Source organism: Erinaceus europaeus, chromosome 5 (genome assembly GCF_950295315.1).
Source record: "Erinaceus europaeus chromosome 5, mEriEur2.1, whole genome shotgun sequence".
Lineage (NCBI taxonomy): Eukaryota > Metazoa > Chordata > Mammalia > Eulipotyphla > Erinaceidae > Erinaceus > Erinaceus europaeus.
This window is the reverse complement of record NC_080166.1, coordinates 113,300,926-113,318,825: the sequence shown is the minus strand read 5'-3', so window position 1 is coordinate 113,318,825 and position 17,900 is coordinate 113,300,926. Positions and strand designations below refer to the sequence as shown.

The 17,900-nt window shown below is 36.1% G+C and overlaps 1 protein-coding gene across 6 annotated transcripts in view; it reads left to right on the top strand.

Moving 5' to 3' along the window:
• The window catches only part of NBEA (neurobeachin), a 546,841-nt gene that overhangs the window by 287,552 nt on the left and 241,389 nt on the right, over positions 1–17,900 (top strand). For all 6 annotated transcript variants that reach the window (XM_060191623.1, XM_060191622.1, XM_060191624.1 and 3 more), the window contains one exon: positions 3,430–3,554. In XM_060191623.1, the coding sequence (XP_060047606.1) occupies positions 3,430–3,554 (125 nt within the window). The remainder of the gene's footprint in view (positions 1–3,429; positions 3,555–17,900) is intronic.

The following is a 17,900-nucleotide window of genomic DNA, read 5'->3' as shown; positions in this document are numbered from 1 at the left end:
AACTGGGCTGATGTTTTTCTTACCTAGTTTGCCTGCATAGTATTCATTCTGTGGTTTATAACAAGTGTTCAATAAATATTTGGTGAATAAAGAAAAGCACATATAGAAGACAGTCTTCTTCATATTTACAGTTTTCTGAATTGCTAATTCAGAGTAATTAGTATAGAGAAGCAGAAAATAGCTGGACTGGTTTCTCAATGAAATAAGCTCAGGGGAATTAATTTCCTGGTTTATTTATTTACTTACTTACTTATTTTTTATAGTCAGAGGCAGTATAACATTGGCTAGTATTGTAAAGCCAGAGCACAAATACATACACTGCCACCTATTGGTCACTTTGAGGCACAAAACCTGTCTGTGCTTTCTTCCATTCACTTTTGTGCTTCCTTCCATGTTCTGTAGAATGGGTTCATAGTAGCACATCTATCAAGTACGACCTGAGTGGAAGTCATGTAGTCATAGCTAATTTTAAAACAGATAAATACAATGCTAAAATATGTCCAGAGAAGAAGGTAACTTTTTAAAGTATTAGTCCTTTTGTCAGTTTTTGTTTGAAAAATAAAGAATCATGGATTATTTTAGAAACGTGTTGTTTAAGTTTCTGAATATTTGGAATTTCTTATTTTCTTTTTTTAATTAATTAATTTATTTAAAAAAAAAGAGTCATTAACAAAAACGTAGGATAGGAGAGGTACAACTCCACATAGTTCCCACCACCAGATCTCCATATCCCATCCCTCCCCTGATAGCTTTCCCATTCTTTATCCCTCTGGGAGTATGGACCCAGGGTCATTGTGGGATGCAGAAGGTGGAAGGTCTGGCTTCTGTAATTGCTTCCCCGCTGAACATGGGCGTTGACTGGTCGGTCCATACTCCCAGCCTGCCTCTCTCTTTCCCTAGTAGGGTGGGTCTCTGGGGAAGCGGAGCTCCAGGACACATTGGTGGGGTCTTCAGTCCAGGGAAGTCTGGTTGGCATCATGCTGGCATCTGGAACCTGGAGGCTGAAAAGAGAGTTAAACATACAAAGCTAAACAAATCGTTGAACCATTATGGACCTAAAGGCTAGAATAGTGCAGATGAAGTGTTGGGGAGTACTCACTGCAGACTATTGTGTAGTTTTGCTTTCAGGTATATATTTGCCCTAGTTTATGTATACATGTGAACATATGTTCTATCTCAGGGGACCTGGTCTGTATCTGGGTTTGGGGACTTTGTTAGAAAGTGAACCGCCTGGAGTGGAATTAGAGAATACTATGAAAGGAAAGGTCTCACCTGAGTAATGAAGCTGAAGGGTTGTCATTCCACACCTGAAGTCTCTGGACACACTCTGAAGTGAAACATGCTGAGGTGACACTTGTTGCATTGATTAGGTTGTGATCAGTGGATGCAATATCATTTGGGATGAACTAAGAGAAGCATGCAGGAAAGTGTGCCCCACTCTAAGGTTCCAGGACTGGGGGAAAATATAGGCTCTATAGTGGAAATGTGAGGTTCCTGCTGTCTTAGGGTTAAAGAAGACAATAGGAAGTTATTGTTATCATCACATTATTTGGTAATTTGGGTTAACTTTGAAAAGTCCCTTTGTTAGGACTTGCTGTATAATACCCAACATCTTGTGTATAGCTGTGCCACCTGTTGCTTCTGTTCTCCCTGTTCTGGGCTTTTGAAGAGAGTCAACATATCAAAGGCTCAGCCTATGTATTAAAAAGACTCAGTCTGTGCTTTAAAAAGTTTGAGACATATAATCAATTTTCCCTTCTCATATTAATTAAATAGTGATTTGTATGACTACAATTTAATAGAAGTGTACATAAACACCATTCCTACCACCAAAAGACTGTGCCCCATCCCACCCACCCACCCCCTGCTGCCCCAGGAAGTAGAATGTCCACCCTCCCCCTCACCACAGGGTTTTTACTTTGGCGCTGTACTCTAGATTAAATCCTGCTTTTAGTTTCTCTTTCTGTTCTTTCTCAACTTCTGTTGATGAGTGGGATCATCCCATACTCATCTTTATCTTTCTGACTTAGCTCACTTAACATAATTCCTTCTAGCTCCATCCAAGATGGGTCAGAGAAGGTGGGTTCATTGTTCTTAATAGCTGTGTATTATTATTATTATTTGTAATTACTACTCACCAGGTAATAATTGTTTTGACAAAAATAAGTTGTAATTATGATGTGTAGCAAAATATGTAATCAAAATACACTCTGTAGACTTACAGTTTGAACATTTTTATATATCCCTTCATAGTGTTACAATCTTTCACAGTTGTTATAGTAGACAAAGTTATAGGACCACAAAATATTTGTCAAAAGTGAATCATTGGTTTCAATGACTGTGCATGTCTATAGAATTTCATGATAAAAATTGTCTTAATGAATTTAGTATTTATAAAAATAAAGAGTGCCAAGTACTATGTTGGAGATATGATGAACAAGCCACATACATTCGCTGCCTTAATTAAATATAGTATCTTTAAAATAAAATATTAAATTAAATCAAATATTCTATTAAATCATTTCATGTTTTTATGAATAATCTGTTCATCATGAAAATTAGAATATTGTCTTCTGAGTATATTATAGCAAAGCAGACTTCATAAAGCAATGACATTTATCAGTATTGCTTATTGAAATTAAATTGAAAACAAATGTAACGTCATGAAATGTTCCGTTAATATACAATGAAACACTTCAGTAGTTTTAGAAATATGTCAGGGTTTTTTTAATATTAGTTTAGAATATAATATGGTTTAGACACTATTGCCCAATGGTGGTCATGATTGTTAATGGCTTATATTAGCTGAATGCTATAAAATCATCCAAGTACTCTGTTAGTGCTAGAATAATAATTTACCAAGACAATTACCATATACTGTTTTTTTTCACAGCTCTAATTCACTATTATTAATAATGGATAAAATTGCACTTTCTCAGGTTGCTGTGGGCAGCAGGGAATTATTTCAATGAATATTTCAGCACATTATTTTAATCATTGTTCCACCAAATCCGAGTGGGCAATATTTTATAGTTCTTAATTCAGTCTAGGAAGAAACCATGGCCATTAAATTGTAAACTATTTGTAGCGAGGTCTATCCTGTGATTTACAAGCCTTGTTAAAAACAGTGTAAAAGAATGCAAAATGTGCAGTTAATACTTGTAATTTGATGCTGCATTTGTTACTAAATTCCCCATGGGTAAGTTTTTAGAAGAAGAAAGGCAAATGGAAAGAAAGAAGAGCTGTTGTCAGTGTTTCTAGTTTTGTTCATTTATAGAGGGAACATACACAAACACAATTGTAAATTATAAATGTTTAAAAGTTATCTGAATCTTCCAGTGTGATCAGTAGAAGAAAGCTTTAATTTTATGAAAAAACAGTTATACATTATTAATAGTGATTACTATTTCATTGTTTTCCTATCATTAGCCAATTGCATGATTTCTGGCGTTTGGATTACTGGGAAGATGATCTTCGTAGAAGAAGGCGATTTGTTCGTAATGCCTTTGGATCCACTCATGCTGAAGCGCTGCTCAAAGCTGCCATAGAGTATGGTTAGTACCAGTGCCTCTTACACAAAAATACTTCTGGATGTGAGAGAACTTTTGTAGTTGATTCTTTTTCCCCCTAACACTTAAAATTTCACATTGATTTCTTTAAAATTTGAAACGAGAGGTTGCTCACCTAGTAGGCTGCTTCCCTTGGCACATACAGCCCAGATCCAAGCCTTGGCATCACATGGGAGTGCCACAACTGTGAGGGAAATCTGGTGCTATGGTGACTCTTCCTGTCTTCCTACCTTTCTCTCTGAATGAAAAATTCATCCCAAGAGTGGCAAAGCCACACAAGCACAAGACCATGGCTTCACAAAAATAAATAAGGAAATATATAAAAAGCTGAACTAGAGAGAAATCATTGGGTCGGGTGCCTGCTTTGGCATGTGCATGGCCTAGGTTTGAGCCCGGACAGCACATGATAGGTAGGTGCTGTGGCAAAGGAGGGAACTTCAGTATTGTGAATATATGTATATATGTATATGGAGAGAGAGAGATATGAAAAATGGTCCATATAAACATGTGCATACTTGTGCATTTAACTTAAGCATATTTTATTAATAGCTTCACTATATGATACTCAATTTTAATCCTATTTTTAGTACAAAATTCAAATGAAATAAGTTCTGCTGCATTCTACCATTTGTTGAAGTTGATATATCATCAACTGTCACACTGCAATAAAAATTCAGCCTGTTATGCTTGTTGATTTCTTTGTTTGATAGAGACAGAGAAACAAAGATGGAAGGGGAGAGAGACAGTGGAGAGACGCTTGTTGCACCACTTTACCACTTATAAAACTAACCCCCTGCAAGTGGGGACCAGGGGCTTGAACCCAAGTCCTTGCACATGGTGACATGTACACTGAACTGGGTATACCACTGTCCGGCCCCTAAGTTACCCTGTTTGTGGTCTTTTGTTGTTGTTTTGTTCTTTCGTTAGTTTTTTTCTTTTTTTCAGCCACCATGGTTATCTCTGGGGCTCCTTGCTGTCACTATGATAAATTACACCACTTACAGTGGCCATTTTTTCCCTCTCCTCCTTTCCCTCCTCCCTCCCCACCCCCCTCTCCCTTTCTTCCTCCTTTGCATCTTATTGGATAGGACAGAGAGAAATTGAAAGAGGAGTAACAGGAAACTTGCAGGCTTGCTTCACAGTTTGTTAGTCTTCTCTCCCCCACCCCCTTCCGTGGGTGTGGAGCAGGGACTCACAGTTACCCTTTTAAAATATGTGTAACTGAGTTAAGGGATGTTGTGCAGCAGTGGAGTGCATGCCTTGCATGTACAAAGCCCTGAGTTCAATCTCCCACACTGTATAAAATAGTGGGAAGATGCTCTGGTCTCCGCCTGCAATAAAAAATTAAATATTTTAGTTTATATAAAGTATTTTTACAGCAGAAAAGTAAAAATTCTTAGTCACTAGCACAAATTGAAATTCAGTTTATTCAGTTTATCCCTTTTTCAAATCCAGTAGTTTCAGTATTTCAACTTTCCTATAAATTCTGTCCTGAAAGTTAATCATTAAATTCACAGAAACTGCCTGCCATCAAAACTTGGTTTATATTTATTTACATGGTGACAACAAAAACTTTTTATTAATAAAATAATTCTTCTTTGAATACAGGTGTTTTGTTTTATTGGTTTGATGGAACATTAGCTGAAGCATACATTAATGTCTGATCATGATCGTACGTAAAAGATGCATGCATGGACTCTGGAAACAGTTTCTAACATCTCACTAATAGCATTTTTTTTTAATTAAAAGGAAACATTGATTAAACCATAGGATAAGAGGGGTACCACACAATTCGCGCCATCAGAACTCCATATCCCATCTCCTCCCATGATAGCTTTCCTATTCTTTTCTTTTTCTCTTTTTTTTTTTTTCCTCCAGGGTTATTGCTGGGCTGGGTGCCTGCACCACGAATCCACCACTCCTGGAGGTCATTTTTCCCCCTTTTGTTGCCCTTGTTGTTGTAGCCTCGTAGTGGTTATTATTATTACCATTGTTGATGTTGTTCGTTATTGGATAGGACAGAGAGAAATGGAGAGAGGAGGGGAAGACAGAGAAGGGGAGAGAAAGATAGACACCTGCAGACTCCCCTGCAGGTGGGGAGCCAGGGGCTCCAACCGGAATCCTTACGCAGGTCCTTGCGCTTTGCGCCATGTGCGCTTAACCCACTGCGCCACCGCCAGACCCCCAGCTTTCCTATTCTTTATCCCTCTGGGAGTATGGAACCAGGGTCATTATGGGGTGCAGAGGTGGAAGGTCTGGCTTCTGTAATTGCTTCCCTGCTGAACATGGACGTTGACTGGTCAATAGCCACACTCCCAGCCTGTCTCTCTCTTTCCCTAGTGGGGTGGGGCTCTGGGGAAGCTGAGCTCCAGGACATATTGGTGGGGTTGTCTGTCAAGGGAAATTGGGTTGACATCATGGTAGCATCTGGAACTCGGTGACTGAAAAGAGAATTAACATACAAAGCCAAACAAATTGTTGACCAATCATGAACCTAAAGATTGGAATATGAAGATGCAGATGAAAAGTTGGGGGGTCCACCATTTTGTAGATAGCTATTTTAGTTATATCACGAATATCATTTACAAGCTATCAGAGATGCTCCATGTCCTCATTCTCTCTCTGCCTTTACTGCCCCACTTTTAAAATGAAAGTGATAGTACATCAATTTTTATAGAGTTGTTTTGAACACTGAGTTATAATTATCTAAGGCCAAATAATCATGATCTACTGATGTATGATAAACTTATATAACAAGACACCTCAAATTTTGGTAATTAAAATAGAACTATTTATTGTAACTCCTAGTTTGATAAATTTGAACTTTGGGCTTCTCAGGTCAGTTCTCTTAGTCTCAGTGTAACTTATTCATACACCTACAACTAGCTCATACACCTATGAGCTAGTTGGTTCAGGTCATCTTAGTAATGAGTAAATGTGGACTAGCTGTCAGTCATCCTCTCACCTGGTAACCTAGGTTTGTAAACTGCTAAGAATTGTTTTTTTAATTTTGTATTTATGAAAAGGAAACGTTGACTAAACAATAGGATAAGAGGGGTTCATTATCACACAACTCCCGCCACCAGAACTCTATCCCATCCCCTTCCCTGATAGCTTTCCTATTCTTTAATCCTCTGAAAGTATGGACCCAAGGCCCTTGTGGGATGCAGAAGGTAGAAGATCTGGCTTCTGTAATTGCTTCCTCGCTGAACACAGGAATTAACAGGTCGATCCATACTCCCAACCTGTCTTTCTCTTTCCCTATTAGGCACTGCTTAGAATTTTAAGAGCGGCTAAGCGCACATGATGCCTAGCATAAAAACCAGAGTAAGGATCCCCGTTCAAACCCCTGGCTCCCCACCTGCAGGGGAGTCGTTTCACAGGCGGTGAAGCAGGTCTGCAGGTGTCTTTCTTTCCCCCCTCTTTTTCTTCCCCTCCTCTCTCGACTTCTCTCTGTTCTATCCAACAACAACGACAGCAATAGCAATAATAACAACAACGATAAACAACAAGGACAACAAAAGGGAAAAAATAGCCTCCAGGTACAGTGGATTTGTAAATACAGGCATCAAGCCCCAGCAATAACCCTATAGGCAAAAAAAAATTAAGAGCAACAACAAATCACACTGTACTACTCAAGCACTTTCCAATACTCTGAGTCACATTTTCTATTTGCCCATTTACCAATGGGAGCCATGTTGCGTAGCACAGAACCAGTGAAGGAAGGTGCCATCTGAGGTGTGGATATGGAGATGGAGCAAATTTTTGGCCATTTTGGGCCTTTTTTTTTTTTTGCAATCTATCATAGGCATTTAGCAAAGCTGTATTAATTTTATGAATATTATTCTTTATTTTCCTGTAATTACTGTAAATACAAGCATGTAGTCGTTTTTAATAAAATAATATTTAAAGGTAGAACTTTATTACCAAATCCAGTTCAAGCTTTATTTTGTGTTTTCCCTGTCTTATTTCTTTTTTTTAATTTAATTTTATTTATTTATTTTCTCTTTTGTTGTCCTTGTTGTTTTTCATTGTTGTAGTTATTATTGTTATTGATGTTGTCGTTGTTAGGACAGAGAGAAATGGAGAGAGGAGGGGAAGACAGAGAGGGGCAGAGAAAGATAGACACCTGCAGACCTGCTTCACCGCTTGTGAAGCGACTCCCTTGCAGGTGGGGAGCCGGGGGCTCGAACCGGGATCCTTATGCCGACTTGTGCTTTGCGCCACCTGCGCTTAACCCGCTGAGCTACAGCCCGACTCCCCGTCTTATTTCTTAAGTCTACCTATAAATGAAATCATCCAATACTCCTCATTCTAACTTAATTTCACTTATCATTATTTCTTGAACTCCTAATTTTATGCAAATTGTGTATACAGAGTGTGTGGTCTTAAATTTCTTTAAAAGAAAACATTTTTGTGACTACTAAAACAATTTAAATACTGATCAAGACTGTGTCCATATATGCTTCAAAGACATAAACACAAGCGTGTATTAAGTAAAACAGATTTAGTATCTTTATTTTTTAGTAAAATTGTTAGATTTTTCCTAAACTCAGACATTTTAGATTAAATTTTGGTTTAAAGATTTTCATGTTATAAAGCAGTACCATTCATCTACAATTTAGATTTTATGACATTTCTACAGGCAATTTATTTGGAACTTCAATACAAAGAGATTAGCAATTCTTATTTTACATAAGAAAATAATCAGAATTGGATATAATTTCAAGGAAACATAAGGGACAATTCTTGTCTTTCATATTTACATTGCAGTTCTCTCCCTTCTATTTCATTTTAAAACTTTGGCTGACCTTTTTCAGTTGGAAAACATCTTTACCACTGATGGAGTTTTTCATACTTCTTAGTAATACTAATGAGTTGAATAATGTATGAGGTTGTCATATGCAAAAGATTTGGTGTGATTTGATATACTTTCAGCCTCTGGTGTTGGAATGTGATTAGTAGAAACCTTAGGGGTATGTGATTTTTTTTCCTGATGTTTTGTTTTCTAATTTTGCATGTATTGATGTGCTACTTGAGTGGTTTCTAATAGTAATATCATATAAGTACAAATTCAGTTAATTATACATATTTTACAGACCACAGCAATGCAACAATATAAAATATAAGGAAAATATCTTAAAGCTCATTAATTCATCTGTGACCTGCAGAGTTTTCTTCTATAGGGAAAATTAGCTAGCAAAAAAAATAAATAAAAATAAAAAGATTGAAAATGGATTTTTTGTGTATTTTTTAAATGTTTAAATCAAACCTAATCAACTTCTGGTGCATTTTTGGTGCTTGAAATTATGCTGTCATATAGGACAAAAACTTAATAAGTTTGGTTGTATTTGTTGACTGTCAGTTATCATTTTGGACTCTGTTTCTCCCAGCTCCATAAAATTGCAGTGAAACAGAGTTTCATCAGAGCCTAAGAATACAGGCTCTGTGATCAAAGGCATCATCTTAAATAGGTCTGATCAGGCATCACAGAAGAGGGCAGGCTGCTTCAGCCTGAGGAGGGGAAAAAAAATACATGGAGCAAAGATGACAAAGTTAATCAGTCATTTCTTTGGCAATAAATAATAAGATACGCTGAGAGAACTGCAAATGAGAACATCCTTAGACTCCTCAGAGATGTGTCTGCTTAACACCTGATTTATCTAAGCTTGTGAAGCCATCAAGATATGACCTTGATGAATAAAAAGTAGCTCTCTAATGAATCTGGAATTAAATTAGTTTTGATGGGATAGGCATGACTACTGTAATGCGCTACTTATAGTCATCAAGAAATCAGAAAAAACATTGAGACAAAAAATTACAAATGAAGCTGTACAGTTGAAAAACAAACTACCTCATTATATGGCCCAATCTTTTTAAGAGTTTGCATTTATTATAATATCCTTATAAGATTTCATTTTTACCTAATAAACAACTGTTTATAGAAAATTCTAACAAAATCTTACTCATTGATAAATACATTTTAGTTGGTGTATTACTAATTAAATCTCCAAATTTGTAATTTTGGAATTGTATAGGTGATCTAATCATGGTTAAAATAAATTGTTGAAAAGTTAATGATGAAGATTTTTTTTTTAAGAAAGAGCAAGATATGCAGGGAGCTAACGTTCAACTCCTTTGGGGATCAGTGTCATATTTTAATGTCATAGCCTTGTCTTCATCCATAGTTTCTAATGTCTCTTAAAATAATTTCAAATCCAATTATATGACTGCTAAGGTATAAAATATTCTTACAGATGCATATTTACGGATTTTATATAAAATTTTTATATCAAACATTCTAGCAACTTTCTTCCATGTTTTTTTTTATATTTATTTTATTTATTCCCTTTTGTTGCCCTTGTTGTTTTATTGTTGTAGTTATTATTGTTGTTGTCGTTGTTGGATAGGACAGAGAGAAATGGAGAGAGGGAGGGGAAGACAGAGAGGAGGAGAGAAAGACAGACACCTGCAGACCTGCTTCACCGCCTGTGAAGCGACTCCCCTGCAGGTGGGGAGCCGGGGTTCGAACCGGGATCCTTATGCCGGTCCTTGTGCTTTGCGCCACCTGCGCTTAACCCGCTGCGCTACAGCCCGACTCCCTCTTCCATGTTTTTATGTGAAAATTAAGATTATATATATTTGAACAGACTCAAAGGTGTTGAATGATTTTATTTTAAAAATTTATTGACTATATTCTACGTGCCAGGTATGTGTTTGATGCTAGATTTAGAGATTTGAGATACATTTTTCTTTCTCATTTGTCATCATCTTCTTGGTTGTTTATTTTATTTGGCCTCCTAAATTATCACTGGGGCTCATGCCTGCACACTCCACGGTGGCCATTTTTTTTGATAGAAGGTGAAAGGGATAGCTTTTGATAAAGGGAGAGATACTTCCAGCACTGTTCCATCACTTGTGAAGCTTATTCACTGCACGTAGGGACCAGGGGTCTTGAACCTGGGTCAGTCACTGTGTCAGTAATCTGTATGGTTTACTGGGTAAGCCACCACCCAGTCCCCATTTCCTGTTATCTAACATCACATGGTTTTTAATGTAGTGTTTCTCAACATGGATGAACTCCATGGTTAGAGAGCAGAAATACATCTAATAAGACATTACAATCACCCTACTACCCCCCCCCCAAGTAAAATAGCCAAAAATGTCAGCAGGACCAAAGTTGAAAAAGTCTCATCTAGTATGGAAAACAATGTCATCATCGAGGGTGAGTTAGTAGTTGATGAAGGAACACAGGGGATAGAGTCAGTGACTCTGAGCCTAGTAGGTTGAATTCAGCTTTATAAAAGTAATTACTTGTGGACTCTCTTGGGGGAAGATTAGAGCAGGGAAAGGTAGAGGTAATGACAGAAATTGCCAAAGCATAAAGGTATATAGAAGAGCCGGACTTACTCTTCTGAATGTTCTTACTTGATGACAGTCCTCTTTATAAAGACTACAATCTTTTGATCTAGATGTTTCTTATTCTGAGATAAAAGAAAAAACATCTGAGGGCATAAACCATCACTTCTGTTTCAATGAAAGCATTCACATTAGTGAAAATCTGTGCTCTTACTGAGTTGCAATTTTTTCATCCAACTGAGATTCAGTGAATATTTAGCCACATTAATTCATCATTTTTGGTAGCGGCATGAATAGACAGACTTTCTATAGGATAGATCTATAGTTGAGGCACTTTCACATTCTAAAATAGGCTTTTATGTTTGTATTTTATTGCTACTTAGTGCATCAGAGGAGCTGAAAAATAAAAAGGTATTGGAACTGACATAATTATGATAATATATTTATTGCTGAGTAGAATGGAACTGTTTGTAATCCTATATTGATTTAGACAAATAATTCATAAAGTACAAATACAATACATTTGTAATACTGGATGATACATACCTTTGCAATCTAGTATGATAAATATTTTCATTAGGATGCATTACAAATGCTCTCTGAGCTCAGTGATTGTGGGTACCTAACTGATGAACAGATTTTACCTAGGCTCGGTAGGTTGAATGAAGATTTTCTAAAGCTAATTAGTAAGGTGGTGGCAATCTGGAGAAAGGAACCACACAGCACAACATAATATGTTTGGGACTTGGGAAATGGTGCTATGGGATAGAACACAGGATATTGTGAGGAGATCATACAAGGAAGAGGCTGAAAGGCAATTTCAACTCATATTATGAAAGGAATTATCCAAATAACTATATTTGGATTTTTGGTTGAGCGAATTCCAGACATGCTAACTAATGCCTGATAAAGAGAGAAAGAAAAAAAAAAACCACAGTCTAAACACTACTCTTACCCTACAGTGTGTTGTTTAGATACATTTGAGATTTCATTAACAAATGAATTACTGAAACTTCCACTCAGTTTGAAGCTGTTAAATTGGTGCTAGGCAGTGAGGCACCTGGTAATGTGTACACCTTACTATAGGCAAGGACCTGCATTCAAATGCCCAGCTCCCACCTGCAGGAGGGCAACTTCAAGAGGAGTAGAGCAGTGCTGCAGTGTCTCTTCTCTCATCCTCTCACCCTTGACTTCTCTATTTCTCCTATAAGAAAAGAAAAATGAAAAATAAATAAATATGAAAATTGCCCAGAGAGGTAGTAGTGACATCTTGCAAGCACTGAACCCTAGCAGTAACCCTGGTAGTGGGGGAAAAATAATAATAAAATAAAATAGTTAAATTTTTTATTTTCCCTTTTGTTGCCCTTGCTGTTTTGTTGTTGTTGTAGTTATAATTGTTGTTGATGATGTCATTGTTGTTGGATAGCACAGAGAGAAATGGAGAGAGGAGGGGAAGACAGAGAGGGGGAGAGAAAGATAGACAACTGCAGACCTGCTTCACCGCCTGTGAAGCGCCTCCCCTGCAGGTGGGGAGCCAGGGGCTCAAACCAGGATACTGACAATGATCCTTGCTCTTCGAGCAAAAATAGGTAAATTTTATCTTACTTTGTACTCTATCATCCATAAAGATATTGTGTATCACTGCAGCCAGACTTAGTGTCAATCAGTGTATGTGTTTCATGCTAAATATATAAGCGTATTTTAATGTCTTTAAAAGTACTTTAGGGATCAGGCAGTGGCGCTCCTGGTTAAGCGCACACATTACAGTGTGCAAGGATCTGGGTTCAAAGCCTCTGGTCCCCACCTGCAGTGGGAAAGCTTCATGAATGGTGAAGCAGGGCTACAGGTGTCTCTCTCTCTCCCTCTCTCTCTCCCCCATCCTCTCTCAACTCCTTTCTCTATACAATAATAAGTTAATAAAAATAAATGTTAAAAAAGACTTTAAAAGTTTTTTAAATAACCTATATCAATGCTTTAAATAATCTATATCCTTTATATGTTCCATTTTTCTATGATTAAAAAAGATTTCTGTTAGTTTCTGATCTATGAACCAGTTGTTTGCCTAACCAAGATACTTCCTTTTCTTGTTTCTTGCTGTTTAAAAGTAAATTTTTCCACAGTGTATTTTTATGCTTTTACCTGAGCTTTATTTTTAAAGGGACTGGGTAATAAGAAAAATAAGATTTGACAGTGGATTGTCTCCACTGAAATCTCAGGTGACTTGTTTCCTGTCGCAGAGTGAATTTTTAACCAGTTTTGAAAAAGGACAGCCAAATATTAGTCCCTGGGTTAGTGCCACTCACTACTAAAAGAAGTCTTCACCCTTTCAGTTTTCACTCAAGTTGTCCAATTTACCTTTTTTTTTTTTCTTTTTTGAGTTGCCAAAACTTTCTTCATTTCATTCTAATACCATTTGCCATCTACCATTCTTGACCCTGTACCTTCTTTTAAGATAAAAACATACTTACTAAGGGAAATCTAGAAATTGCTAAAAGAAAAGTTTAATTGAGGGAAATATAAGTAAGTAATGGCATAAATATAAATGTTTTATCTCTAGCTAGTTTTTTTTCTGAGCATACTTTAAATGTGGACCAAACAATACACAATGTACTTGAACAGTCAGTCACCAAGGTGAGTAAAGCATCATTGCTGTTCCTTTAAATTTGAAGGATTTCAAAGGAGTTCAGGGTTTCCATGTGTGTTAGCATTTTTCCACAAGTAAAGTGTGCCACATGATTTTTAATATAATGAAATTCTATTTAAAATACATTAAATTTACCCTAAACCTATGGCTAATCAAACCATACCAGTCTAAAATGCAGGGATTCTATATTTATTGTCTTATATATTCTTAAAATAGGGTTTATCAAATTTTCCTTAAACAGCACAGAATGCAGTTTTCAAGATTCACTCCATTAAGGAGATTATTGAGTTAGCATTTTATACTTAGGAAGCACTGCACTTAAATTCAATAATACTTTCTTGCACCATTTTAATTGCATTTTTTTCAGGTTAAAATACTGTTTATGAATATCCCCTTTGTTGTTCTGGTGTAAGAAATACTGCTTACTTATGAATATTTTGAATTAGGAATAAATGAAATTCCATTTTTTGCTGTCAGAAACAAATTGTAAAAATGCATTGCTTGTCTTTGAAAATCAGTATACTCTATTAGCAGACCTGTCAATATAAAAAGTGCATTCCATTTCCACCTCTTGCTCTAATAACCTTTTCTGTGTTACTCTGAGGCAGTTCACATAATCAGAGTATATTGTCAGCTTACTGGAGTTGGGGAAGCATGAAATGAAAATCACGTTAATATTGATCCAATTCTTTTACTTGCAAGTGTCCTTGATGTCCTTTACTGCTGAGCAATAACTGTTGGTGTTAGGTAGCCATTTTCTTCTCCTAGTCCTTATCCTCCAATAAGTCATTTATAAGCAGAGTTATTCTAAATAAGAATGTGTTACTTAGAATAATTTCTTTGTACACTCCATCTTAATTAATGCTCATATTGCTGATTCTACACATTTGCTTTACTACTGAGGTATTTTTCAATTTTTCCAAGAACAATCTGTTACAGATAACAGTATTCATGTGTAGCTTACCATGACAGAAATCTACACAAACAGAAATCTGTATAAGATCCTCGTTGGTAAAGATACACAGGATACTTTAATGTTCCTTAATTTAATGTAATGTAATTGTGCACTAGAATTGACCATAAATAACATGTAGAAACTGTTATATATATATCAGGTAGAAACTGAAATATATAAAACAAGTTCATTATAGATTTTAAACTGATATTTTGAATTTTTCATTTTTGATAGTATAAATAATACCTATTTTTGATTATTCAGTATGTTCTTTGCCAACTAGAGGGAATTGAAGATGGAAACTATGGTTAAATCCACTGTATTCAAAATGGAAACTCTGCAGCTAATTAAGGCATAATTTAATGTCTAATCTGTCCAGATTGTATATCTATGCTTATTAAATTAGTCTAATAACTACTCGGATTTTTTGTCAAATAAGATGTTCAGAAACAACAAACAGAAACTATCTATTAGATGAGAAGCAATCTCATTTGTGTATATACTTATTTTAATAAAGTGATTTTGTATTGATAAAGACGCATGACTCAGATATAAAAGGGGAAAGAGGAATTTCAAATTTCTAGTCATTCCTCCTACTAGTGTTTTCATTCGTTATCACTATCAGATTTCACCATTAGAATTATTTCGTAAAATAAAACTTCTGTTCTTGACAGAAGACAATAATTTTTAACTAGTGTTCAGCTGGTCTTTTATGTCATCATCACCACCATTATTTATATTTCTTAAGGAAGGAAATTCTATGTTATAAATTCAAACACACTTAATTTTAAATTTAAATGCTTTACAAAACATATTTATTTGATAATAAATGATTGTTACAGAAAAGGTAGCCCTTTGCATGTATCCATTGTGTTCATCTCATATTATATCTAGAATAAAATAATTTTGATCTTCTCAAATTATAAGCTTCTTAATATAATATAGAGTATACTTTTATCTTTTTTAAAATGTTCAGTTTTAGGGAGGGGTATTAAATAAATAAATAAATAAATAAACGTGTTCAGTTTTGTTATGAGAAATAACATAATGGTTATGCAAGGTTTTCATGCCTCAACATGAGAGGTCCAAGTTTCAATCCCCAGCCCCAGCATAAAGAAAAGCCAAGCAGTGCTCTGTAAAGAAATAAAGGGGGAGTCGGGCTGTAGTGCAGGTGGCGCAAAGCACAAGCACCGGCATAAGGATCCCGGTTCGAGCCCCGACTCCCCACCTGCAGGGGAGTCGCTTCACAAGTGGTGAAGCAGGTCAGCAGGTGTCTATCTTTCTCTCCCCCTCTGTCTTCCCCTCCTCTCTCCATTCTCTCTGTTCTATCCGACAGCAATGATAACTACAACAATAAAACAACAAGGGCCACAAAAGGGAATAAATAAATTAAATAAAATAAAACACTGGGGAGGTGACTGTACTTTAAAAAAAATTTTTTTTAATTAAAAAAAAAGAAATAAAGAAGGAAAGGAAATATAAGGAAAGAAAAGAAGAGGGGGAAGAGGCTAAATTAAATAAAATTAAGCACTGGGCTGGGGAGACAGCACAATGGTTATGCAATGAGACTTTCATGCCTGAGGCTCCAAGGTTCCAGGTTCAATCCCCAGCCCCACTGTAAGCCAGAGCTGAGTAGTACTCTAGTCTCTCTCCCCTCTCTCTGTATTTCTTATTAAAATAAATAAAATATTTTTAAATATTTATTTTATTTATTTATTCCCTTTTGTTGCCCTTACTGTTTTATTGTTGTAGTTATTATTGTTGTCGTTGTGGTTGGATAGGACAGAGAGAAATGGAGAGAGGAGTGGGAAGACAGAGAGGGGGAGAGAAAGAGACACCTGCAGACCTGCTTCACCACTTGTGAAGCGACTTCCCTGCAGGTGGGAAGCCAGGGCTCCAACCGGGATCCTTATGCCAATCCTTGTGCTTGTGCCACCTGCGCTTAACCCGCTGCGCTACAGCCCGACTTGTTTTTAAAAAACAAGTAAATAAATAAAATTAAGTACTTAAACTGTCTCTCACTGAAAAGCTACTAGGCAGTTGTTGGATTGGCATATTTGGTGTAGCTTTTATAGAGGGTGAGACACAAAGAATAAGAAAAAGGTAGAGACAGAGAGAAGGAAAGACACGTACCACTTGTAAAGCTCTCCTCCCATGTAAATGAAAATCCAGGACTTGAACCCAGGTCTTTGTGCATGGTAGCATGTATGTTCACTGGGTAGGCCACCACCTGGCCCCCAAAAGGATGTATTAAGTGCATTATTTATATAATTCTCTAAAACAGTTTCTGGATCAATTTTAATAAGAAAAAGGTTTTTTTCTTTGTTAAACCAGAGCACTACTCAGCTCTGGTTTATGATGGCACAGGGGATTTAACCTTGGACTTGGGAACCTCAGGCATGAGAGTCTTTTTGCATAACCATTATGCTATCTACCCTTGACTAAGAAAGTAGTTCTTTTCTTTCAAACATTCAAGATATTTATAAGAATATTTGGCTAAGGTTCCATACAAAATAAAATAAATATATCAAATTCAATAATGGTGATATGATTGCATTAAATGCTATCTTTAAATCAATATTGTGGGTATTGATTTTTTTAAAGCATGTTTACTGTAAGCTATTGTACTCCAATTTCACAGACACTTCACGGCACCTGTTTACATGATACCTTTCCTACACTTAAGGAGCATCAAATCTAATGGAAAGGTGAGGTCTGTATTGCCTTGCCGTGAATATAAGACAGTGTTAAGACAGAACAGCATTATAAAGGGAAGATTCATTCCACTGGAAAACAGAACTATCATTTCTTGATTACTAGCTATTGGTTAAGCATTATTATAACATTTTAGATGCATTTACTATTAGTTGAGTCTTATAATCATTCTGACAGCCTCCCTTTCTCCTTTATATAAATCTTATACAGCTGTACTATATGCACTAAACTGTGTTCTTTTTTTAACTTTATATGCTCAGTAAACAATTTTCATCTATTTTGAAAGCATGTAATATACATGTAGATTCTTCACACATTTCAAATTATTTTACAACTTATTGTTTCATTTTAATATAGCACTCGTGCTATGATAGTTAAAGTTGATACAAAAACTTTCACAGGTTGTAAAACAAGTTAAGAGGTTAGTCTTGATTCTTTTTAAAATATGTTTGTAATGGATTTTTACAGGAAAATAAAAAATTGCACCTTGCAGAGCCTCAAAGACCAAAAGAAAAAAAAGTGTACAAATAAAATTAATTTATGTGTATATAAAACCAGCATATGATTTATTCTTATATTTAAGGACCTCAAATCAGCTTTCTTGGATAGCGCACATCATGTGCACATCTCAGGTCTGAGCCCTGTCCCTACCACACTG